The sequence below is a fragment of the Arvicola amphibius genome, chromosome 5 (genome assembly GCF_903992535.2).
Source record: "Arvicola amphibius chromosome 5, mArvAmp1.2, whole genome shotgun sequence".
NCBI classification, from domain to species: domain Eukaryota; kingdom Metazoa; phylum Chordata; class Mammalia; order Rodentia; family Cricetidae; genus Arvicola; species Arvicola amphibius.
Genome location: NC_052051.1, coordinates 14,262,729 through 14,289,218, shown reverse-complemented (window position 1 = coordinate 14,289,218; position 26,490 = coordinate 14,262,729). Strand labels below are relative to the sequence as shown.

The 26,490-nt window shown below is 40.3% G+C and overlaps 2 protein-coding genes across 2 annotated transcripts; both read left to right on the top strand.

The window, feature by feature from the left end:
• The first annotated feature begins 321 nt into the window (after nt 1–321).
• Nucleotides 322–1,402, top strand: LOC119814034 (seminal vesicle secretory protein 3A-like). The gene is made up of 2 exons (XM_038329284.1): nt 322–394; nt 627–1,402. The coding sequence occupies exons 1-2, from the start codon at nt 322–324 to the stop codon at nt 1,400–1,402; spliced, it is 849 nt and encodes a 282-aa protein (XP_038185212.1).
• An 11,909-nt stretch (nt 1,403–13,311) lies between these two features.
• On the top strand, nt 13,312–14,218 carry LOC119814040 (seminal vesicle secretory protein 6-like). Its single transcript, XM_038329289.1, has 3 exons — nt 13,312–13,387; nt 13,851–13,898; nt 14,031–14,218. Exons 1-3 carry the CDS (start codon nt 13,312–13,314, stop codon nt 14,216–14,218), a joined length of 312 nt encoding a protein of 103 aa, XP_038185217.1.
• The last annotated feature ends 12,272 nt before the right edge of the window (nt 14,219–26,490 follow it).

Sequence of the window (26,490 nt, the reverse complement as noted above, 5' to 3'; positions counted from 1 at the left end):
CGAACCACCAAAGCTTGGGCAGGCCCAGGTCACTCTTGTGATCTCTGCCTGGAATTCCTTCTGGAAACATCATGTGATGATCTTAAAGTGGCAATCAAGATTTTCTGGGACGTGTGGGGTTAGGCAAAGACTCCGACATCACGTGTCTATGGTCTCTAGGAATATCGACAATATCTCCTACTGAGAAGAGGGCAGAGGCCGCATGCCAGATAAGTGGGAACGGGTATGGCCTTTTGTGACTCCAGCCACATCTATGCACCCAGCAGGCAACATATAAAGCAATGGTCAACTGAGCTCTCAGTGAAGGCCCCTCCTGGTGAGATGAAGTCCGTCTTCTTCAGCCTTTCTCTGCTCCTCCTTCTGGAGAAGCAAGCAGCTGGGATAGGAATCTATGGTGAGTGCAGGGAGTCGCCTAGCAGGAAGGCACCAGGGAGAATGTCCACAAGGGTGCTCTGGCAGGGAGAAGAACCCTCCACAGGGTGATCTTGATGGATGCCGACTGTTGTCCACCCAAATCCACTTGCCTTGTGGGTAACTCAGTGGGTTGACGGGGGATATCCTGGGATAAAACTAGAAGGGGCAGTACAGACAGGGTAACCCAAACATTTTTTTTTATCAATTACCAGGTGAGACAAAAGGACAGTTTCTAGTAAAAACATTCCCAGTTGTGTTTATCCAGAAAGACCATTTCCAGTATGGGTCCAGAAGAGCACAGGAGGATGGAGCTGAAGAAAGCGGTTTTGAGCAAACAAAGCACCGTGCATATGGCCAGGATGCTGATGCTGACCTGGGAGAGACTCAGAGTTCACAGGAACAGACAGGTGTAAGCGAAGACATAGTTTGTGATGAAGAAGACGAGATTAGCCAACAAAAATCCCAACTTCAATCCCAGTCACAACTAAAATCCCAAACACAACTAAAATCCCAAACACAACTAAAATCCCAAACACAACTAAAATCTCAAACACAACTAAAATCCCACGGAGCCCAGGTGAAGTCCCAAACAGGCCAGCTAAAGACCCTAGGCCAGGTGAAATCACAAATCAAGCTGACATCCCACAGAGCCCCTCTGAAATCCTCCCAGGCATCACAAACTCTCCAGGAAGCCTTTCCTCAGCAAATCAAGGGCAAAGCACATGCTCTGGATGAAGACCAGGCCCAGGTGCATCAGCAGCAAAAAACGGTTCACAGGCTCAGACGCAAGCTTGGCTGGGCCAGGAAAACAGCAGAGTTCTTTCCGCACTTCAGACAGCACTTCCAAGGCTATGATGGGTATTTTGTGCAGTTTCAAGGGCAACTGCAGGGTGGAATTCATCACACAAAGCCTTTCCACCAACCTCAACAGACGTGCTACTGTCCAAACGGAGAGTTAATCCTATATGAAGATGCCTTCACAGAGTAACACATTCCTTATCAGTCAAGGCCAGGACACATTAGAGGTGAGTGTCTCAGCAGGCGGGAGCGCTATCTAGCCCAGTGTTTGTAGGTGTACACGGCGGACTGCCTGGCCCAGCGTGAGGTTGGTAGTGAAGCTACAGCAATGGATGTGCTGACAGCAAAGTGTGTGGAGCTGGGCTCCATTCTCTGTGAAGCAAGCACCCGGCAGAGGCTGAGCAAGCTACCTGAGCTCTCAGTGTGTCTCAAATTCCTCTTCTTAGTGAGTCTTTTCTACACTTACTTTGCACACGTGTAGCCATTCTGCTTTGAACACGTAGCACTTATAAGATTATGTAAATTAAGATGTATTTTTGTAACTTCTTATGCTTTTGATGGATATGGCTCAGTTTCTTGCTACATTGTTACAAAGCATGAGTGCTTTAGTTTTACATACCAATTAGTGTTCTTCCGTCCCATATGAGGTTCCCTTATCCCGTAGACACCACAGATTTTGGTTCACAGGGTTTTGCTTCATCTTTGTGAATAAAGGAGGCAAAGGAGTCCTAAGAACCATCCCTGTTTGTGATGCGGGAACTGTGAAAAGGGAGGCACTAGGGTGGTGAGGAATCAGTTCCAGGGGATGTTTGCTCTATCGGGAGAGAAATCTGCATTCCGGGGAGGAAAAGGATCTCACCTACATGTTTGCATCAAGGGCACTTCGTGTGAAGAAAAGGAAAGCATAGAACTGTGGGTCCAGTAACCAGTCGTGGCTAGTGCTCCAAATGGCCATAATTTGGTCCAAGCAGACAAGCGACCTGGCCCCACTCGCTTCCTGTCTGCTGGTTTTCACTCTTGTGCATCAGCATCTATGCCCTCTCTCCATAGGAGTCGCCTGTCCTGTGTGGACTGTGACGTCTTCAAGATGCCGACTCCCCTGCCGTCCTAGATGCTCTTGATCCGCTCACACTGCTGCTCCCGAGGCTTTCTAACCTGGGCGTATACTGACACCAATGCTCTCTAATAAAGAGATCCTATCTGACATCATTTGCTTTTGAGTATTGAAATCTCCATTTCCTAATAGTTTGGGGGCTTGGATAGCATCCTTTCAAATGACAGTTCCAAATTGAAGTGTCAGAACATTCTTGTAGCATTACAGATAATAGCAGACACATGTTTCCCAATAAAGACATTATTTCGGCATCAGTTGCTTTTAATATGTTTATATGCTATGATTACGTGTGTGTGTGTGTGTGTGTGTGTGTGTGTGTGTATGTGTGTGTGTGTGTGCATGTTCTTGCCTGCCAGGTATGCTTACGAAGTTCAGAAGATAACTTTGGGGAACTGATTTCTTTTTCATTTTTGTGGGGTAAAGTGATTGAACTTAGGTCATGGGCTTTAAAGAACAGGTGCTTGTACCCATTGAGACTCCTGCTGACACATCCTTTGCTCTTGCCTGTTTAAAGCCTTTGGTTCCTTCAAGATTATGGGTTTGGAAGGCATACCTCTAAGTGACTATTCCAATTATGGATAATAGCAGTCACAGGCATATATGCAGATCTCTGTCTAGAAATGCAACATTTTAAAAAAAGCAATGCATTCTCCAGTCACCCTGTGTGCACATAGAACACAATTTTCAACCTCCTCAGGATTTAATAGTGGGATTTCAGAAGGTAGATGAAACCTTTTTGTAGAATTACTTCATACTCTGTATGGTCATACAGGTTAATATCATAACAAAAGTTTAATATATATATGTAAATAAACATATCTATACTAATCTTATACGTCATATACTTTCCCCCTTCTATCCTTCCCCCCTTCCTGGGCATCTTGTTCCCTCATATTCTCTTCCTCCCTTCCCTTCTTCCCTCCCCTCCCCTTCCACCCTTCCATCTCCCCCACACACTCCCAATTTTCTCAGGAGATCTTGTCTGTTTCCCCTTCCCAGGGGGATCCATATATGTCTCTCTTAGGGTTCTCCTTCTTATTTAGCTTCTCAGGGATTGTGAACTATAGGCTGATTATCCTTTGCTTTACATTTAATATCTATGTATGAGTGAGTACATACCATGTTTTTCTTTCTGGGTATGGGTTACCTCACTCAGGATGGCTTTTTCTATCTAGTTCCATCAATTTGCCTGCAAATTTCAAGATATCATTGTTTTTTACTTCTGAGTAGTACTCCATTGCGTAAATGTACCACATTTTTTAAATCCATTCTTCAGTTAAGGGGCATATAGGTTTTTTCCAGGTTCTGGCTATTATGAGTAATGCTGCTATGAACACAATAGGGCAAATGTCCTTGTGGTACGAGTGTGCATTCTTTGGATATATGCCCAAGAGTGGTATTACTGGATCTTGAGGTAGATTGATTCCCAATTTTCTGAGAAGTCACCACATTGATTTCCAGAGTGGTTGTACAAGTTTGCACTCCTACCAGCAATGGAGGAGTGTTCCCCTTACTCTGCATCCTCTCCATCATAAGCTATCATTGGTGTTTTTGATCTTAGCCATTCTGAGTGGGTTTTTTTTTTTAATATTTATTTGTTTTATTTATTTTGTATACAACATTCTGTCTGCGTGTGTGCCTGCAGGCCAGAAGAGGGCACCAGACCTCATTACAGATGGTTGTGAGCCACCATGTGGTTGCTGGGAATTGAACTCAGGACCTTTGGAAGAGCAGGCAATGCTCTTAACCATTGAGCCATCTCTCCAGCCCCCTCTGAGTGGTTTAAGATGGTATTTGATTTTCTCTTCACTAAGGATGGTGAACAATTCCTTAAGTGTCTTTCGGCCATTTGCAATTCTTCTGTTGAGAATTCTTTGTTTAGATCTCTACCTCATTTTGGATTGGATTATTTGATAATTTGATGTCTAGTTTCTTGAGTTCTTTACATATTTTGAAGATCAGTCCAATGTGGGACTAGTAAAAATCTTTTCCATTCTGTAGGCTGCCGTTTTGTCTTAGTGACTGTCTCCTTTGCCTTATAGAAGCTTTTCAGTTTCAGGAGGTCCCATTTATTAATTGCTGCTCTCAGTGTCTGTGCTACTGGTGTTATATTTAGAAAGTAGTCTCCTGTACCCATGCATTCAAGGCTCTTTCTCACTTTCTCTTCAGTAAGATTCAGTATAGCTGGATTTATGTTGAGGTATTTGATCCATTTGTACTTGAGTTTTGTGCATGGGGATAGATATGGATCTATTTGCTTTCTTCTACATGTTAACACCCAGTTATGCCAGCATCATTCATTGAAGATGCTTTCTTTTTCCATTGTATAATTTTAGCTTCTTTCTCAGAAATCAGGTGTTCATAGGTGTGTAGATTAATGAGGAGGCCATTAAAAGGCTCATAAGAACTATGACACTAGGGAAATTCCCAGGAATCCAGGAGGACGACCCCAGCTAAGACTCTAAGCAACAGTGGAGAGGATCCCTAAACTGGCCTTCCCCTTTAATCAGACTGATGACTACCTTAATTGTCATCATAGAACCTTCATCCAGCAACTAATGGAAGCAGATGCAGAGCTCTATAGTGAAGCACTGGGACAAGCTACCAGAGACCACTCCAAGAGAGGGAGGAGTGATAATATGAACAAAGGGGTTAAGATCATGACGGTGATACCCACAAAAACAGCTGACCTGAGCTAGTGAGAGCTCACTGACTCTGGACTGATAGAGGGAGAACCTGCATAGCACCAAACTAGGCTTACTGAATTTGGGGGACAGTTGTGAGGCTTGGGCAGTCTATGGGACCACTGGAAGTGGGACCAGGATTCATCCCTAGTGCTTGAACTGGCATCTAGAAACACATTCTCTTTGGAGGGATACTTTGCTTAGCTTAGATCTAGGGGGAAGGACCTTGGTTTTGCCTTCAGGTGTCAGACGTTGTTGATTCCCCATGGAAAGACTTACCCTTTCTGAGGAATGGTAAGTAGGGTGGGGGTTGGGCAGGAGGAAGGGATAGCTATGTAAAATAAGAAAATTCTATTTTTAAAAATTCTTAATAAAAAAAGAAAAGAAAAAATAAATCTTATACCTTAAGAAAAACTGTTGAAGAGTCAATATAAAACCAAAGGATTATGCAATTAGTGGCAATATAATAGTCCTTAAATATTTGTTTTTCTTTTGTTCCATATCAAGTGGCTCTTCTGACATGAGACAGAGATTTTGGATTTTACTTTAATAATCATGTTAGAGAAGGAGAGAACCACACTCCAACTCCAAAGCCATCTTTGAGTTTTAATTTGAGTGGGATTATAAAAAAACTATTTGCATTATATATCTTTAGAGAACAGCAGAAATAAACATTTGTGAAGATTTATGAAATTTTTCTGTTGGAAATGTGATGTACCAATAGGCCAATTTACTCTTTTTCTTGAGACAATTTTTTTCTGGATGATTTATCCTTTTTTTTCTTTAGATGTATAATTTGTCCAGTGATCTCCAGATTCCTGAGCTGGATACCTTTATTCACCTGAAAAGATAGAAACAAAACCCTTCCCAAACCCTCAAAGCAATTCCACTAAAGTCAGGAATAAGACAAGGTCATCCACTCTCTCCAAACCTATTCAATATAGTACTTGAAGTCTTAGCTAGAGCACTAAACAACAGAAAAAGTAGGTGCAGGAAATAATCAAATTGAGAGCTAAAATTAACAAAAAAGAAACAAAGAAAACAATACAAAGCATCAATGAGACAAAGAGTTGGTTCTTCAAAAAAATTAACCAAATAGACAAACTTTTATCCAAACTAATCAAAAAGCAGAGAGAACATCCAAATTAGCAAAATCAGAAATGAAAGGGGCATATATCAACAGACATGGAGGAAATCCAGAAAATCATCAGATCATATTTCAAAAACCTCTACTCCACAAAATTGGAAAACTTAAAGGAAATGGACAATTTTCTGGATAAATATCATTTACCAAAATTAAATCAAGATCAGATAGGCTATATATAAATATAAATATAAATAGACCTATAACTGCTAAAGAAATAGAAACACTCATCAAAAGTATCCTAACAAAAAAAAAAAAAAAGAAAAAAAAAAAAAACCAACCCAGGACCAGAAGGTTTCAGCACAGAATTCTACAAGATTTTCATAGAAGAAATAATATCAATCCTCCTCAAATTGTTCCACACAATAGAAACAGAAGGAACATTGCCAAACTTTTTTTTCTGAGGATGTAATTACCCTGATACCTAAACCACACAAATACATTACTAAAAAAAGAGAATTACAAACCAATTTCGCTCATGAGCATTGATGCAAAAATACTCAATAAAATACTGGAAAACCAAATCTAAGAATACATCAGAAAAATCATATACTATGATCAAGTCAGCTTCATCCCAGAGATGCAGAGATGGTTCAACATACAAAAATCTGTCAATGTAATCCACATATAAACAAATTGAAAAAAAAAGATTATCTCATTAGATGCTAAAAAATAAACATCCTTCATGATAAGGGTCTTGGATAGATCAGGAATGCAAGCAATATACCTGAACATAATAAAGGCAGTATACAGCAAGCCGTACATCAAACTAAATGGAGAGGATCTCAAAGCAATCCCACTGAAATCAGAAACAAGACAAGGTGGTCCACTCTCTCCGTATCTATTCAATATAGTACTTGAGGTTCTAGCTAGAGCAATAAGACAACAAAAGAAGATCAAGCAGATACAAATCAGAAAAGAAATCAAACTCTCACTATTTGTTAATGATATGATAGTTTACATAAGTGACCCCAAAAACTCTACCAATAAACTTCTACAACTTATAAACACCTTCAGTAATGTAGCAGGATACAAGATTAACACAAAAATTAGTAGCTTTCCTTTACACAGATGTTAAATGGGCTGAGAAAGAAACCAGAATAACATCACTCTTCACAATAGCCACAAATAAAATAAAAGATCTTGGAGTAACTCTACCAAACAAGTGAAAGACTGGTATGAAAAAAACTTTAAATCTTTGAAGAAAGAAATTGAAGAAGACACCAAAAAATGGAAAGATCTCCCATGCTCTTGGGTAGGTAGAATTAATATACTAAAAATGGCAATCTTACCAAAAACTTTCACCCACACTACTAGAGTTATTGGTATTGGAAGGTACTCTGCATGCTACCAGAGGAGAAAGGTAAATACTAAAATAACTACAAACCCCTCAGTCTTTAATGGTGTCCTGCCTGCATCATAAGTCTGTACAATAGTGGCACAAAAGTTGTAGGAGTAACTACCCACTATCTGATTGGATTTAAGGCCCACTCCATGAGAAGCAACTCATCCCCAACACTGCTTGGATGGCTAAGAATCTTGATACTAGATTGACCATGGACTTAGGGGAAAACAAAATACTACTATAGTCAATAACTCTTAACGAGGAATCCAATGCCTGGCACTGAGACTTTCATTTAATAACCTATACCTTCTGGTGACAGCATTGTCCACAAAGGCAGGATACCTGCCACAGAGACACATGCACATTGGTGTTGCAGCCGTATTTACAATAGCAAAAGTGTGGAATAGGCCCAGATGTCTACCAACAAATGATTGGCCATATATAATTTAGTTTTAATCAATCATAAAGAGAATAAAATTATGTCATTTGTAATAAGAGAGAGAGAGAGAGGAACACACAGAGAGAATTGAATTGGATGTCATTATGTTAAATGAAATAAAACAGAGTAATAAAAATAGATACCATATGCTTTTTCTTACATGGGAACTCTTGTGTGTGCATGTGTGCGCACATGCATGTGTGTGTGCACGTGTGTGTATGAGTGCATATACCTAAGACAGAGATGGTAGGGTAAATGGAGGTGGAGTGTGAGCCGAGTACACGAAGTGCCTGTGAGGAAATGTCACAAAGAAATCCATTCCCTGTGCTGAAGAAGGAACATAGATAAAAGCACCAATCATCAAATCTGAGATAGGAGAGCTACGTGGTACCCTAGGAATCTGTCTAATCCTTTTCCATTGCCCTAAGCCGGCCTTGGAGATTAGACTGAGAGAGTGCGCAACTAACATTGAGCACAGCGCCTGGTGAGCTCAGTACTTACTGTATGCCAAGAACCAGTTCTTACTGAGTTTTGTAATAAACAGATAGGATGATGCTGATCTTTTTCATGGGTCAAAGAACAAAGTCCTTGTCCAGTCCTCTGAGCCAAAGACACAGACAGCAAAAAGGAGAACTAAGATTGGAAAAAAGAAAGCAAAATATAACAGGCAAACAAAAATCAAAAATGCAAAACTAACTAGCATGATATTTTAAGAGCAGAATTCAAGGGAATTTGGAAAAAGAATCTCAACATAGAAAATTAATGTAATAATAATGATGAGACCCATGACATAAAAAGCAAATGGGTATCTGGGGGAAAATAAATCATAGGCATTGTGTCTTCATGCTGAAAGGAAGAAGTCAACCTGAAACAATGAAGTAAGGGAACTTGAGGATGCTTGAAAGCCAAAGTTACCAAGTGATTGGCAAACTAAAATATTGTGTTTGAAATATTAGCTGGAGCAACAATGCAAGAGAAGGAAATCAAAGGGACACAAACTATCCCTATTTGTAGAACACATGATACTATACATTAGAGATTTCAAAGGTTCTACCCGAAAATGTCTAGAAATGATCAAGTATTATAAAATTAATGAAACCACAAAGACCCCAGATGGCCCAAATAATCTTGAACCAAAAAACAATGCTAGAAGAATTACAGTTCCAGGTCTTAAGCTATATTACAGAGCCAGAGTACTAAAAAACAATATAGTACCAGCACAAAAACAGAAATGGAGACTAATGGAACAAAATTGAGGATCCAAACATAAGTACACATAACTTCAGCCACTTAATATTTGACAAAGATGCCATTAGGGGAATGCCAATCAAAATGACTTTGAGATTTTGTCTTTTACCTGTCAGAATGGTTAAGATCAATAACATTAGTTGCAGCTCATGCTGGCAAGGGTATAGAATTAGGGAACACTCATCAATTATTAGTGGGAGTGTAAACTTGTACAGCCACTGCGGAAATTAGTGTGATAGTTCTTCAGGAAGATGTGAGTAGATCTACCTCAAAATCCAGCTATACCATTTGTGTGTATACTTAAAAGACACTTCATCAGCCGGGCGGTGGTGGCGCACGCCTTTAATCCCAGCACTCGGGAGGCAGAGGTAGGCGGATCTCTGAGTTCGAGACCAGCCTGGTCTACAAGAGCTAGATCCAGGACAGGCTCTAGAAACTACAGCAAAACCCTGTCTCGAAAAACCAAAAAAAAAAAAAAAAAGACACTTCATCCCATCCTACCACAGAGAAACTTGCTCAACCATGTTCACTGTTGCTTTCTTCCTAGTAGCCAAACACTGGAAACTACCTAGATATCCCTCAGCAAAAGAATGGATAAAGAGAATGGTGTACATTTATACAACGGACCATTACTCAGCAATTAAAACAAAATGTCATCAGGAAGTTAACAGCTAAATGAATGGAACTAGAAAAATCTTCCTGACTGTGGTATCCCAGACCCAGAAATACAAATGTAGTATGTATCTGCTTCTATGTGTATATGAGCTGTTAAATCAATGAAAACCAACCTACAATCCATAGAACCTGATTTGACTAATATCCACTCCACAAGATGCAAAACATACCCAACAGTTGAATGGCCAAGGACCAGAGATTAGGTAGCACAGGGACCTTGAGTAAACCCAAATACTGCTAGTCTAAAAAAATCCAAACAAACAAAGAAAAACTCAGAGCAATAAGTTACTCCTAATGACATTCTGTTATACTCATAGATTAATGTTTTGGTCAGCCATCATCAGAGATGCTTCCTCCTGCAGCAGATGAGAACAAATACAGAGACCCCACAGACAGACATTATTCACAGAGTGAGAGACCTTGGAACACTTAGCCCTAAACAGGATTATCTCCATCACATTCCTCCCCTTAGGGCTCAGGCAACTCCACGGGAGAAGAGGTGGAAAGAGTGTGAAAGCCAGAGGGGACTAAGGACACCAAGGACACAAAGCCTTATTCACACAGTTGGTCTATCAACTCACAGAGATGGGGCAGCATGTGTAGGGCCTGCACAGGTTTCTACTGCTCCTCTGCTTATATATTATGGCTTCCAGTTTAGTGGGGGTTTGTTTTGTTTTGGGGGGATTATTGTTGTTGGGTTTTTTTTTGTTTGTTTGTTTGTGTTTTGAGGGTTTTTTTGAGGTAGGGTTTCTCGATGTGTATAGTCCTGGATGTCTTGGAACTCACTATGTAGACCAGGCTGGCCCCAAACTCGGAAATCCACCTGCCTCTGCCTCCCAAGTGCTGGGTGATTAAGGGCATGCGCCACAACTGCCTGGTATGGAATTTCTGAGTGTGAGAATAATTGCGTCTCTGATTCTTGGGTCTTCTCTTAGGCTCTTTATATTTTAAGCAACTCCAATGTGGTAGTTTTTGTTTTATTTATTATGTTTTATTTTATTATATTTTATTATTATCCCTAGAAGTCTATTTTTTTTTATGAGAGGTGGAAAGGGAGTGGATCAGGACAGGATGGGAGGTAGGAAGGAAATGGGAGGAGAAGAGGAAGGAGAAACAGTAAGGATATATTATAGGAGAAAAAGGTCTATTTTCAATAAAAGAAATATACATAAGAATATATATAATTTATAAACTTTATTACAAGAAATAATGTAAAAATACCACACACCAAAATTAATCAAAAGTCTATGTATCTTAATGAACTTATCTACTGAATATTTTGTTATTTCTCCTTCTCTTTCCTCCCTCCAACCCCTTCTATTCCTCCTCCACTCCTAAAATTTATGGCTTCTTTTACTTTAACTGTTATTGTTACATATATTTGTATTGATCAAATGCAGAGATACATAAATACAACCTGCTGAGAGCAAACCATCTGGTACTGGGTGACTACTTAAAGGACTCAGCTCTGGGAAAACTCATTCTCCCTCTCTCAGCCTCCCCCTCCCACATCAACACAGCTGTTTGTGCTCTCCTTGATCAGGTCTTGTTTAAGCAGCCATGTGGTTGAAGTGTCATGGCAGAAGTTTGTCTGCCATCGCTAGGGGACCCAGTCTTACAGCACCTGTCCTGGTCCTTAGCCCTTACAGTCTTTCTGCCTCTCTTTAGCAATGTTTGCCAGCCTTGGTTGTAGAATTCTGTTGCCAATGTGTCTGTTGGGATTGGGCACCCCACAGTCCGTTGTTCTCTGTGTTCTTACCAGTTGTGGTTCTCCGTAATGGTCTCCATATGCTGCGAAGAGAATCTCAGACAGGGATGAGAGTTACAATTATCTGTGGGCATAGGATAAGTATTCAGAATTCAGCTAGGAATGATGCTGGTTTAGCCCAGCAACAGTAGAAGGGTCTCAGTGACATCAGAAGGGTCTCCTCTCAGATCCATTACCTCACTAGCCCGTGTTGACTAGATTTCCAGTACAGGCATGATTTCCGTCTTGTTGAATGGTCCCAGGCGTGATTTCCGTCTTGTTGAATGGTCCCAGGCGTGATTTCCGTCTTGTTGAATGGTCCCAGGAGTGATTTCCGTCTTGTTGAATGGTCCCAGGCGTGATCTCCGTCTTGTTGAATGGTCCTTACATCCAGTTAGACAGCTTTTGGTTACCACCAAGATATTAGGTTTATCTTGCCATGCTGGTCACTGTTGTGGCTCATAGGCATTCCAGCTGCATTAACAGCTTGCATAACGTGTTCTGGTATGGCTTGCTCAGCTGTATTCACTGCTGCCCATTTGCAACAGACAGGAAGCGAAAACAATCCAAAAGCCCAATCCAAAAGGCAAACGGACAAGGACACTTTAATACATATACACTATGCAATACTAGTCACCTGTAGGAAAAATGAAACCATAAAATTTGCAGGTAAATAGATGGAACTAGAAATATTATTTCAAGTTGGGTAACCCAGACCTAGAAGTACGAATCCCACATGATCTCTCTTATCTATGGCTCTTAGCTCTGAATCTTCAGGGGAGAGCATATAACCTGGAGTAACCATAGCAACCAAGAAAACACAGAATGTGCAATGTGAGGACTGGGAGGATACAAAGGATAAAAGGGGGGAACAATAAAGGGAGACTTTACTGGGGAGGAAGTACGTACAATACAAGAGGGAAGGATGAAGGAAAAACTGATATGTTTGAAAGACCCATGCACAATTAGATTATGTCTTGTTTCTCTAAAATGCCACATAAGTGTATATGTATACCTATACATATATAGTCTAACTGAAGGTATGCTACTTGGACTGACCCCAAGAGCCATAGACTATCTAACAAAAACTCCACATTTGAAATCCACATTCAGTTTGTTGGTCAGAGGAGTCCAAGAGACACAAAACGATACAGACTATTGGCTTTGTCTATGGTTGCTTTCAAGAGACAGAAAGTAAGTCCCTATTGCTGAAGACACCATGCACTTTAACCACAGAACTCCAAAGAGGCAAGCTGGGTCGGTTATGAAAGCCTCCTCCTGGAAGACATGGTTGTATGTGAAGATTTATGTGAAATCAACAGAACTTCAGAATTCTATCCATGATGAAGCATTTCAGTGATGGTGTCTTAGAAGGCATTGATTTCTGGACAATGAAGGCATGATTAAGTCCTGCATATTTTTTTGCAGCCTGAAGTCTCTTCCGCACTCTGAATTGAAATATATTTGGGAAGTACAGAAATTTTTGTATGATGTTCTCAAAGTATAAGGGAAGATTTCTGAGAATGCTCTGATGTTGTGTCCTTGCAGGAAATCGCATCAAGATTCCTACTGAGCAGAGAGAATGAAGCTGACATTTACAGATAAGAAAGGTCACTGCCTTTCCTATCTGCAGGCAAAGCTAGTCAGGAAATATATAAAGGAGAAGCTCAGCTCAGCTCTTAGCCAAGGCCCTTCCTGGCAAGATGAATCTCACCAGCTTCTTCCTCCTTACATTGCTCCTGGCTCTGGTGACAGAAGCATCTGCAAGGAGACCCCGTGGTGAGTAACAAGTTTGTTCTATGGGAAAGATATTTGAAAAAAAAAAATGTTCTCAAAGGGATCCACTTGGATTCTGCAGAATGCTGTGCTCCCAGGGCTTCTATCCCTGATGCTGACTGAGTCTTTTTTGAGTCTTAGCCATACGTTTTACGTGACTATCAGTGATATGGGTGGCAAGCAAAATGTCAGTATTAAGGGGCTGCAGAGGTATGTGGGGCACCAGGTAACAAAAGCACCCCCATTATCAGCTGTGAGGGGATTTGACAAGTAGATCATTCTAACTTCTACCTAGACTAAAAGATCAATTACTTCATAGACAACAAAGCAGCAACAAGGTAGATCTGAACACAGGTCCATCACCAGAGCAGAAGCACGGGCCTCTCGACAGTGTCCCGATGCACAGCTAATCCAGAATATACAGAAGGATAGAGATAGGGAGTGAGACATTCTTTTCTCTCCACAGAAAAATTCTCACAAGCGTCTGAAGAGAATTCTAGTGAAAGCTCTGAAGTAGGCGGGAGCAGTGGGGGATCAAGTTCTGCCAATGAGGAATACAGCCGAAGTGAGAGCTCATGGAGTTCCTTTAAATCAAAAAATCCAAAAAGTGGCTTCAGCGAGGAAGGCTCGTGGAGCTCCATTAAATCAAAAAATCCAAAGAGCAGCGTCAGTGAGGAAGGCTCATGGAGCAGCTTTAAGTCAAAAAGTGCAAAAAGCAGCGTGGGTGAGGAAGGCTCTGACGGGGACAGAGCCAGCGAGTCCGCAGGGGAAATGGAACGGTCTTACACACGGAGAAAGGAAAAGCAACGGTTTGGACAAGAAGTAGCCAAGTGATGCGGCTATGGGACCAGCTGGAGATCTGGGTCAGTACAAAGGTAAGGATACAGCTAGGGGAGGGAGACACTCACCCCAGGGTTTCGAAGTTGTGCATGAGTACTTCCTGGGCGGCTATGGGACTGGTCCCCATGATGCACGCCAGAGGAGCTGTGCAATGTGACCTTAGGAATGGAGAGGAAAACACCTGGCAGAGTAGCGAAAGGTACTGAGCTCTGACTGAGTCTTGAATTCCTACCTTTAGTGTGTTTTCAGTCCATTCCCCTTGTATACGCCAACAATACAAGGAAAACAAATCTTACTCCGTTCCACATGTACAAGTCCATTTGTCGGGTTGTAATACAAGCTTGTTAATTGTTAGAATTTCGTTTGGCATGACTTTTTTGTGCTCATCGTGGAACAGAGTGTTACAGTATTATATTCTTCCCATTCTGCACACCCCTGTTCGGATGCATTTATCTCTTTCAAAGACGATGGGTTTAAGATTTAGCTTCCATTTCCCTCTCAATGAAACAAAGAGACATATCAGAAAGAAGAGTGCCTATTTGTGACTCACTAGAGCTGAAAGTATCAGTAAGTCACAGAAACATGGGTGGCCCCTTCCCCTCTGCCCTCCACTGGCACAGTTCCCAGGTTGTGCTCTTTTTCCCTAGGAGTCACCTTGCCTAATGACGCCTGTCATATCTTCAGGATGGAGACGCTTGTGAAGTCCCAGAGACAGATCATGGCTTTCGATTCTTTCTCATACTTGTTTTTTTTCCCCTGAGGTTCCTAACCCCAGCATTTATTAAAACACTTTCTTTCCAATAAAAAGACAACATTCTGCATCAAATTTTGAGCCTTGAAGTCTCTTCCTTCTGCCATATACAAGCTGGATTTAATAGTTCCGCCATTAAAGGAAGTGACCTTCTTGTGTTACTGGTGTGTTCATACACATTTCTTAAACTGCATAGAAAACACTGAAATTCTCACAGTCATTGTACGGACCCTAAATCTCCTCTTGACCCTATTCCTAGTGGGATTTCAAACTGGCAACCTAAGAAATGTCAGAAAATACTTCTTTCAATAGACCATGGTAAATTCCTGAGCTACTGGTGCCTCCAGTCCCACCAGCCCACAAAAGTACATCTTTGCACTTGGTTCAATGATTCTGTTCATGGTTATATATCTTTTTAAGAGTCCATGTCCCTAAGTGTGATACATAAAGTATCTACATCTCATGCAAAGAGAGTGTGCTACACAATGCCATCTGTGGAGACGCACACCAGAGGACTGTCTGGCTAGGGAAGGTGTCTTCAAGTGCAAATCCTGTTGCTCGAATACCTTTCTATAAGTCATTTATGAGAAATTCAGGAGGCAAATAATTATTCAAAAGTAAAACCAACACAATCCGATGGATGAGGAGTTTTGTTCCACGTGTGCCTTAGGAACACACTTATTTTAAACCTAGGTTGTCTTTATTTTCTTTAAAATTAACTCTCTAGGGTCTATATGGACGTAATGTGACTATACTAATTTCAAACCTCATTAGAACATCGTGAATGAAGCAGAGGCCAGAATACTGTAATTCTGCAGACAAGCATTACTGACAGGCTCTTAGCCAAGGACATGCTTGGTCTTTGTGGAGAGAGGAGAACAATTTTAGGTGTGACCAAATGGCAACTGACCTGCCTGTGACATCATGAGAACAGGGTCTCATGCCCAGAGGTCAGAGCCACTTATATATTTATGCATCTCTCATAGCTAGTAGTTAAAAGTTTTGGGACCATCCCCTTAATGCACCCAACAAACAGAGAAAACAACATTCTTCTGCAGCTTTTTAAAATTTTTATACCTTCTTTATTTTTAAAAAAATCTTATTTTACATACCAATCCCAGTTCCCTCTCCCTCCTGTCCTCCCACCCCACACCCCATAAACTCCTCAGAGAGAGTGAAGACTCCCGTGGGGAGTCAATAAAGTCTGTCACATCACTTGAGCCAGGACCAAGACCCTCCCCCTCCCGTATCTAGGCTGAGCAAGATAGCCCTTGTAGTGATATTTCATTGGTATTTTAGTAAATAAAGCTTGCCTGAAGGTCAGAAAAGCAAAATAGCCACCCTAGTCAGGCAGTAGTGACACACACCTTTAATCCCAGTGGCTATGCTAGTTTACCATAGAAACATGCAGTAATGGTGCATGTCTTTAATCCCAGCACTAGAGAGGAATATAAGATGGGAAGAGACAGCTCTCAAGCTGAGTCTCATTCTGAGGGTTTCTGGAGGCAGGAATCACCATTTCAGACTGAGGTAGAGGTAAGAGTCAGTGGCTGACTGTTTTGCTTTTCTGACCTTCCACCATGAAGCTAGATGCTCAGAAAGCTAAGGAATGGGGTGAATCCAGCCATCAAAGCTTTGACTTTAATCCTAGCCATAACATTTAGCAAATTAAAGACTCGTGTGGTCCAGAAAGAGAGTAAAAAATAGTTTCAGATGCAAAAAAAATCTCTAAATGGTTTACAGTGTGTTTAAAAATATATGTAAGCTTGGGAGAAAAAGGATAAAGTCCTTAAAAGAAAAGAAAGGGAGTAGTTGAGTTACACAGACCTTTAATCCCTGCACCTGGGAGGCAGAGGCAGATAGATCTCTGTGAATTCAAGGACAGCCTTGTCTACAGACTAAGTTCCAGGACAGCCAAACATACACAGAGAAACCCTGTCTCAAAAAAAACAAAAAGTAAAACTAAAAATAAAAGAAATAGAGTTTAAAATAAAGCTGTGTAAAGATGGAAAATACACAGAGAATCTGGATACTGTATGTTATTGTGTTGTCTTTGAATTGTTTGATCGCTGAGGAAGGAACAATAGCTGCTAAAAGACATTTGATTACAAATGCTACTGGATTAATCCAATACGTATTTTGAAAATACCTTGACTTCAAAATTTAAGTCAAAAGATATGTTACTTTAGAGAAGATGTTTTGTTTTTGTTTCCACAGGAAATGAGAGGCTGTGGATTCATTTTGGGTTAAGAAAAATCAGGATTAATCAAGGAAGAACCCCTGAAAAAAACTCCAATAGGAGTGGATAGCCCAAGATGATCTAATATTTCTGAGGGCCTCTGTTGGGATTTCCTCTGGATTCTATATCCAAAACAGCCTCAAGATTGCTGGCTGTGATGATCAAGCCTCACAGAATATTCCAGTCAGGACTTGACCATAATCTTAAATTTTCTTTAGGTCCCCATAAGATTATCAGTGCCTCCAGTCAGCAGGAAGTAGCCTAGGAAACTATGCCCACATTCCCAAAAAATGGATTATGGATGCTTGAAACAAAGGAGATTAGACTCAGAGTTCTTGTTTTAAAAAAGAAAAAAGAAAAAAAAGGGAGAAGTACTGTGGGAGCATGGTCTTGTCCTCTGTAAAGATTTCTCACTTGTACTGGTTTAATAAAATGCTGATTGGCCAGTAGTCAGGCAGGAAATATAGGTGGGCAACCAGAACAGGAGAATTCTGGGAAGATGAAAGGCTCAGTCTTCAGTTGTTACCCAAGCCAAGAGGAAGCAAGATGTGAGTGCCTGACTAATAAAAGGTACCAAGCCACATGGCTAACACACACAAGAATTATGGGTTAATGTAAGATATAAGAATTGGTTAATAAGAAAGCCTGAACTAACAGGCCAACCAGTTAATAGTTAATGTAGACCTCTGTGTGTTTCTTTGGGACTGAACAACTATGAGAAGAACTCTAGCCCATTTTCTTTTTAATCTAATTTATTTTTTTATGTATTGGTATTTCACCTGCTTATGTCTGTACACCAAGTGTAATACTTTACAGACAGTTGTGAGCCACCTTGTGGGTACTGGAAATTGAACTAGTCAGTGCTCTCAATAATCAAGGCATCTCTCTAGTTCTTACTAGCCCATTTTCAATGAGGTCATTTGTCTTCTTGGTTCTTTGGGAGTTTTGATTTGCGTATTCTGGATCTTAATCTTCTATAAGATGTATAGATGATATTTCTCTCCCATTCTATAATTTTCCTCTTTTTATTTGATGTTTTTCTTTGCTGTCCTTAAAAATTTTAGATTTATAAAGTTCCACTAGACAAATGTTGCCCTTAATCCTTCAGTGGATGGATTCTTATTCAAAAAATCCTTTCTTGTATGTCTGTCTTACAGCATACTACCTATGTTTTCTTCTAGCAGTTTTAGCATTTCATGCTTCACATTGAGGTCTTTGGTCCACCTGGAGTTCATTATGGTGCAGGGTGATAGATACATGTCTAATTTCACTCTTCCACATGTGAACTTACAGTTTTCCTATTTGTTGAAGATACTTCTTTCCCCAACCTCCATGTGTATTTTCAGTTTCTTTGTCAAATATCAGATGACTGCAATTACATGCACTTGTGTTTGGGTCCTCTGTTGTGTGCCATTGTTCAAGCTGATCCACATTGTTAAATTGGTGAACGTGGTGGTTTGAATGGAAATGGCCCTCAAAGGCTTATGGGAGAATGACACTATTTGAAAGGATTAGAACTAGAATGGGTGGGTTTGTTGGAATAGCCTTAGACTTGTTAGAGGAAGTGTATCACTGGGGTAGGGTTTTTGGGGTTTCAGAATCAGGCAAATGTCTTTGCCTTTCTCTTCCAGCTGCCTGTAGATCTCATGGTAGAACTCTTGGCTACCTCTCTAGCACCACGTCTGCCTGTATGCCACCATTCTTCCTACTATTACAATAATGAACAAAACTTCTGAAACATTAAACCAGTCCCAATTAAATGTTTTCCTATATAAGAGTTGTCATTGTCATAGTGTCTCTTTACACCAATAGAACCTCAGCAAAGCAAACATTTCACATGATTGACTTCAATTAGCCTCAGCTGTATTAGACCATGGTCCACAGCTACAGTGGAAGAGTTATTGGAATGAAGAAGCTAAAGTCCTTGAACATCAAGGTAGAGTCAGAGGTTTTGAGGCCTCCAAAGATCAAATTCTTGGTGAGGGCTGTTATGCTGGTCCAGACAGCCAAGCTATATACAATGAACACATCTTGTCCCTATGCTGTACTGCAACCTTGAATGCTTGGGACAAGATTCAAGAACTAGGAGAAGAATTGTATCATAAACTAAGGTTAAACAGGACCCAAGAGAAGCATTTAGTGACTTTTTGCAAAGATTAACTAAAACTGTACAAATAGGGGTAGCTGATCCTGAATCTAGACAAATACTCATTGAATCTCTGGCTTTTGAAGATGCTAATTTAGAATGCAAAAGGATACATGGGTCAGATCAACACCAATGGATGAATGGATCCTACGCAGCCAATGTTGAGTCCTTTTGCTCTAACACTGAGGACTGAGTAGAAGTAATTTCCAAAGGCATGAAGAGACACCTAAATATCAAATGTTTTAATTGTGGTGAAAATAGACTATATGAGAAGGGGTTGTAGACAGGGCATTTCTAGATATAGTGTTTCTTCTGGGAATGACCCAAATAGAAGGCCCCAAACTTCTGGATTATGTAGAAGATGTGGCAAAGGTTGACAGTGGACCTATGAATGTAGACCAACAAGAGACAAACAGTGTAATCCATTACCACTGGGAAATTCCTTGAGGTGCCTCTAGCAGGCCCCTAGGTCAAACGTGGTCCAGTAACTGTAAAGGACATGCCTCCCCAGGAAAATTAGAAAATCCAATGCCTGTTGTAAAAAAAAACAAAAAACAGCCGGGCGGCGGTGGCGCACGCCTTTAATCCCAGCACTCGGGAGGCAGAGGCAGGCGGATCTCTGTGAGTTCGAGGCCAGCCTGGTCTACAAGAGCTAGTTCCAGGACAGGCTCCAAAGCTACAGAGAAACCCTGTCTCGAAAAAACAAAAACAAACAAACAAACAAAAAAAACAAAAAAATACTACTATGAATGATAGAATAACCATGGCTGATGAATCAAAAATTCCAGTAGAAAATAGAAAACACATATTTTGGTAGACTTCTATACATGATCAAAGACCAAAGCTCAGGGTGTGAATAATTAACATTATAATGAAAGACTTGTTTAGACACAAGTGCGGATGTGACTATTATAATTCCAGAATCATGGCATCCAAATTGGCCTCTTCTGGGAGCAGATGTTATTCTTAGGAATTGGAACACTATCTCAGGTAAAAAAAAAATCATTGGTTGAATGCATAGAACCAAAAGGAAAGAGAGGAAGGCTAAGTCCATATGTGACATTACTAATATGGCAGTAAATCTATGGTGTCATAATCTGTTACAACAATGGAATACCAACATAAATATTCCTGCAGTCTCAGAAACAGACAATAAACCAACTCATGCTTCTGGGAAGGATATTATAAGATACTATAAAAAACAGACACCAACCATTCAGGCTGTACAAAACATAGAACAATGACTGGCAAACTCTCAGAGGTACCAATGGCCCTACATTTAAAATGGTTGACAGACAACTCTGTATGGGTTAAGCAGTGGCTATTAATAATATAGAAATTGTAGACATTAAAACCAACTGGTACAGGAGCAACTAGATGATTAGCATATTGAAGAATCAACCAGCCCTTGACATTCTCCTGGATTTGTTCTTAAAAAGAAATCTGGAAAATGGAGAATGGTAGCAGATCTAAGAACTGTGGTTAATAAGGTGATCCATCCAATGGGCCCTCTACAGTCTGGAATTCCCTTGCCTTCCCTATTGCCTAAAGAATGGTCTCTAATAGTTATTGATTTAAAAGATTGTTTCTTCACTATACCTTTACAAGAAAATAACAGAAAAATTTGCCACCACAGTGCCTACTTATGAAGATTCTCAGCCTGTTAAAATATATCAATAGAAGGTTCTCCCATAGCAACTATTGAAAAGCCCCACCCTGTGCCAATATTTTGTAAGTCAGCCATTGGAAATGATATATAAGCAATTTCCTAAGTCTATAGTTTACCATAACATGGGCAACATTTTGCTATCTGATTCGAATGTAGATACTTTAGAAAAATATTTGAAGAAATAAAGAAAATTTTGCCTCATTGGGGATTACAAATCATTCCTGAAAAAATGCAAAGAGGAAATTCTATTAATTATTTCAGGTATAAAATAGGGTTACAGAAAACTACACCACAAAAGGTGAAAATTATGAGAGATTGATTGCAGACTCTTAATGGTTTCCAAAGATTTCTAGGAGATATTTCCAATCTACAACCCAATACTAGGATAAATCCTGATCAAACAATTCATTTAAACAAAACAGTAGATGGTTACAAAGACTTAGACCCAAGGAATTTTCAGAAGAAACTGAGAGAGAATTGACTTTGGTTGCAAAGAAATTACAGTAGGCACATGTGGATCATGTGGATCCAAATCTTAATTGCATTCTGGTCATATTATCCTCCAAATATTCCCCTACAGAAATTTTAATGCAAAGAAAAGATCTGATCTTAGAATGGATCTTTTTTAATCACATAAACTGAGTAAAAAATAAAAATCATATGTGGAAAAGTTCTTTAAGTTAATTATAAAAAGAAAATTGAGACTTTGTCAATTAGCAGAAATAGACCCAGAAGAAACTATAGTACCTTATACTAATGATGAAATTATCAAATTATGTGAAGACAGTAAACCCTGGCAAAGAGCTTGTACTAAGTTTTTGGGAGATATTAATAACATAAGATATTAATAAGATATTAATAACACTAACCCAAAATGGAGAGAATTCTACTTATAAAGAAATGAAAAAAGAACAATGGCTGCAGAAAGACATTAGATAATAGAAAAGACTTCTGAATTAAATCAACTAGTGTACTTCAAGGATGTGTTGACCTCAGAATGGAAGCCAGGGGATGCACTATGTTGGGGAAGGGGATTCACTCTTGTTTCCACAGGAGAAGAAATGTTATGATTACCATCAAAATTAACACCACTAAGCTGAAAAACACCACCTAAAGACCAGTTTTGGACTACAAACTGCTCAGAACAATTTTGAGGTGGCTAATTAAGAGACTAAGAAATCTCCCTCCATGGCTAAGGAAAGCTGCTGAGGCCAAGTGTGTGCAGGAGTGTCCCTGCATGGAGCCCAGAGATGCCACTGTGTGAAGCTGTGAAAGTAAAGCCTGAGTTTCAGGGGAGACTCCAAGATTTTGGAGATTCCCAAACAGTGGAATACCTGCCAAGGAGAGTTACTAACCAGGTGTGGGACCAATCCTTAGTGAGAGATGTGTGTTGCAGTCAAAAGAGCTGAAGGAGTTGTGTTGTAAGAAGCCACTTGTTTGTTCCCGGATGCTCAGCCTGAAATAATCACACAGAAACCATATTATTTATAATACTATTTGGCCAATAGCTTAAGCGTATTTCTGGCTAACACATATCCTAAACTAACCCATCTCCATTAATCTGTGTTTCGGCATGTGGCTGTGGTTTACAGGGTAAAGTTCCATCCCAAGCATCTGTCTCTGGTGGGGCTACATGGCTTCTCTCTGACTACACCTTCTTTCTCCTAGAATTCAGTTTAGTTTTCCCCACCTAGCTCTACTCTTTTGCTCTATCACAGGCCAAGACAGTTTCATTATTAGCCAACGGTATTCACAGCATACAGAGGGGAATCCCACATCACCTCCCCTTTTCTGTTTAAATAAAAGGGAAAGTTTTAACTTTAATACAGAAAAATTATGTATAACAAAACAGGTATCAAGCAAGAATTACAGTTATAATATTTATATCTACTTTATCTTTTATAATAACTAAGGAAAACTATAATTATAACTATCTATTCTTCAACTCCATCAAAGGCTCCAGAAGGATATAATATAACCTAAGTTAACAGGAAATACATTGTAAGCAACTTCTAAAACTCTAGAATTGAGAGAGACATCTCGCTGCCTGGACAGTCACCAAAAGTTCTGTATCGTTGGAACATCCATCTTCAAACTACAGGCATATCATCTCCAGCAGACTTTTCCATGAATCAGGAAATTTCAAAAACAGTTCTGCCTATATTGGCAGTTTGTCAGTCACATTTTTCTGTGTCCTGCAGAATGTCTAGCAGACTCTTTAATAAATCAGGAACTCCAAAGGATTGTCTCACCTTTAGGCAAGTTCAGCTGTCATTTCTCTGTGGGTCCTGCATGTCCAGTTCATACAGCATAATGTAAAGCAACCCAGGCAAGAGCAGTTTCTTGCCCAAATGACTAGCAAACTCCATAAAGAGCTGGCGAACTAGAAAGCTGCTGCTTTGAAACTGCGTGGTTTCTTTGTTTTTTTTGTTTGTTGTTGTTGTTTTAATTTGCAATACTGTTAGATCTGAAGAGCCTTCTGACATCATACATGGAGATGCAGAGTTTGGAGTTTGCACAGCTGTTCTTTGGTCTTGCTTTGGTCCAGTATTTCCTCATTATGCTCCCTTTCCTCCCTTTTGGAATGGGAATGCATATTCTGTGCCATTGTATGTTGGAAGTATGTATTTGTTTTTTTGTTTTATTTTTTTCGGGAGGCGTGTCACAGCTAATAGATTGCCTTGAGTCTCAGAAGAGACTTTGAACTTTGGACTTTTAAACCATCTTGAGACTTTGATAGACTACAGGGATTTTTGAAGTTGGACTAAATGCATTTTGCATTATGATATGGCTACAACCATGGGAGTCAGGGAGTGGGATGTGGTGTTTTACATTCCTTTATAGAGTTGCCATGGTCATGGTGTCTCTTTACAGCAATAGATCATTGACTAAGACAGTGAGCACTCCAATTATCACTCCTGTATTTATTAAGATGTCACTCACTTCCTCCAAGATAGTCTTCCTTCACATTCTTAAGGAATATTCAAAATGACCTTTCTTTTTTGTATCCATTATTATTTAAAATTTTGACATAATATTTTTTTAAAAAATGGAATTTTACAGCAGATAGAAGAAAAATATTTGAAATGCTGGCTGGGTTTTTGTTGTTGTTGTTGTTGTTGTTAGCTTGATACAAGGCAGAGCCATTTGGGAAAAGGAAACCTCAATTGAGAAAATACCGCACCAGATCCAGATTGGCCAGTGCGAAAAGCTCTGGCAATTTTTCTGATTGATGACTGGTGCCTTTCGTTACTTACTTTCAAAATGATTGTTCAGCAAGTTTTACTTATTAAACTAACTGGAACCAATATATCTGATTAACGTATGCTTGCTTGTTTCTGCCCCCTGGGTTGCTGATTCTTGTTTTCATTCTGATGAATGCTTCTTTTAATGACTTCTTTATCAATAGCAGCATAATACTGTGCTCTGTGATTTCTGGACCTTTTTTTTCAGATATGTTCCATAGATTTTATCTGAACCTTTTGCACATTAGATTAGATAACAGATTAATTCTTTAATCTAAAAATACAACCCAAGCTAGCAGGTCCTTGCTTTCACAATCAGTATCTGCATGAAGCACTCCCTGGAGGTTTCCCAAAAGGAAAGAAGTGGGAGGAGTAGGGGCCAGCAGGCACAGGAAGCAGCGTCATGTCAGGGTGATTCCACAGTGGTCTAAGAGCTCTGCTAGGGGTGGAATCACTACACCGAGAACAAAGTGAGAACGAATGTAGCAGGGCCACATCCAGGCCATGGTTTTCCTAAAAACATGCTCTTCTTTTCCCCTCGCCTTGCACACCGTGCTCCCTATGGCAGATTAGAATTTAAGAGGAGATAAATAAAAATAAACTCTACCTGTCTTACCTTCAGAACAACCCTGGCTCTGCTGGGACCACACCCAGGCTCACTGCAGGGATACCCTTTTCTTCTCCCTTGCTGTGCCCATAGCACAGGCTCCAGAACTCACTTGGAAGTGTAGACTTCCACACAGGTGGGAATAGTCACTCTGATCCCAGCTTAAAGATTGCACTCAGTTTATGATGGCCGAGAGCATCCCTTGGAGATCATTTTGAGTGCAGCTGTGCAAACATGCCCATGGGAAAGTCTCCCCTTTAACGATGTACTCTGCAGAAACCAGGAAAGCAGAGGGGGCCATTGTGAAGGTAGAGGTGTGAATTGTGATAATGAAAATATTGGGGTACAAGTAATCTGAAGGGGGTGATGGAGAATACAAGGAAGGGGAAGATACAGACGTAGAAGGAGGAGGAGGAAGGCAAAAATAACAGTAAGGATGCTGGAAAAATCATAAGGACTCATAGTATTAATGATCTACCTAAAAATACAAATAAGTCAGTATATACACATATATAGTTTAAATTAAGTTTTTCCACTTGGGCTGACAGTTCACCTTCCAAAAACCATAGACCATCTAACAAAAACTCCAAGACCAGGTATGAGAAGCTCTCTTTTGAGTTGTTGGTTAGGCTTCTCCAAGAGACTTCCAAAACCTCTAGTCTATTGCTATTGTCTTTGGTTTTCTCCAGAAAGGTGAAAGGTAAGCCACACCATGCACTTCAGACACAGGGCCCAGAGACCCCTGAACTGAAGCTGACATGAACCCCTCCTCCCTGAGATCTAGTTTTCATGATATCAAAGGTGTCATGCAAGCTTCCAAAGGAGTGAGTCAGCCGGGCGGTGGTGGCGCACGCCTTTAATCCCAGCACTCGGGAGGCAGAGGCAGGCGGATCTCTGTGAGTTCGAGGCCAGCCTGGTCTACAAGAGCTAGTTCCAGGACAGGCTCCAAAGCCACAGAGAAACCCTGTCTCGAAAAACCAAAAAAAAAAAAAAAAAAAGGAGTGAGTCAACAAATAGTCCTACCTAAGACTGTGATGCCTATTAACCACAACAATGATGAGAAGACAAGATAGCCCTAAGGATGCAATAGTGGCTTCCATGACTTGGTGATCACCAACAGCTCTCTAATTGGACTCAAGACCCACTCAGCCAGAGGGAATCATGCCCAGTGCTAGAAATCTTACCAACTACCCAGGCTAGTGAAGTCATGGATCTTAGAAAAAAAATCTCCCACCACAACTTTACTAAGTCAGCACAGTCCCTAACTACATCCTAAATAGTTGTCCTTATATCCACAGATAAGTATAGTCCCTACCCCACATCAAGGACAGACAGAAAAACACAACCACTCAAAATGCACAATTGTGGAGTCTAGTCCCAACTGGCATCTACAATATAACTTTTGCATCTAAGTTCCAGAGGTCATCCTGGAAGAAGGGGTGCAAAGATTGTAAGACACAAATATATAGTGTTTGCTGTGATGCTGTATCTCCTAGAAATGTCCGAAACCACACCCATACAGTCTCACCAATGTGATTATCTAAACATAAGCTGAGCAAGGACAACAATAACAGACACGCCAAAGTGGATGACAGAAATGAAGCCATAA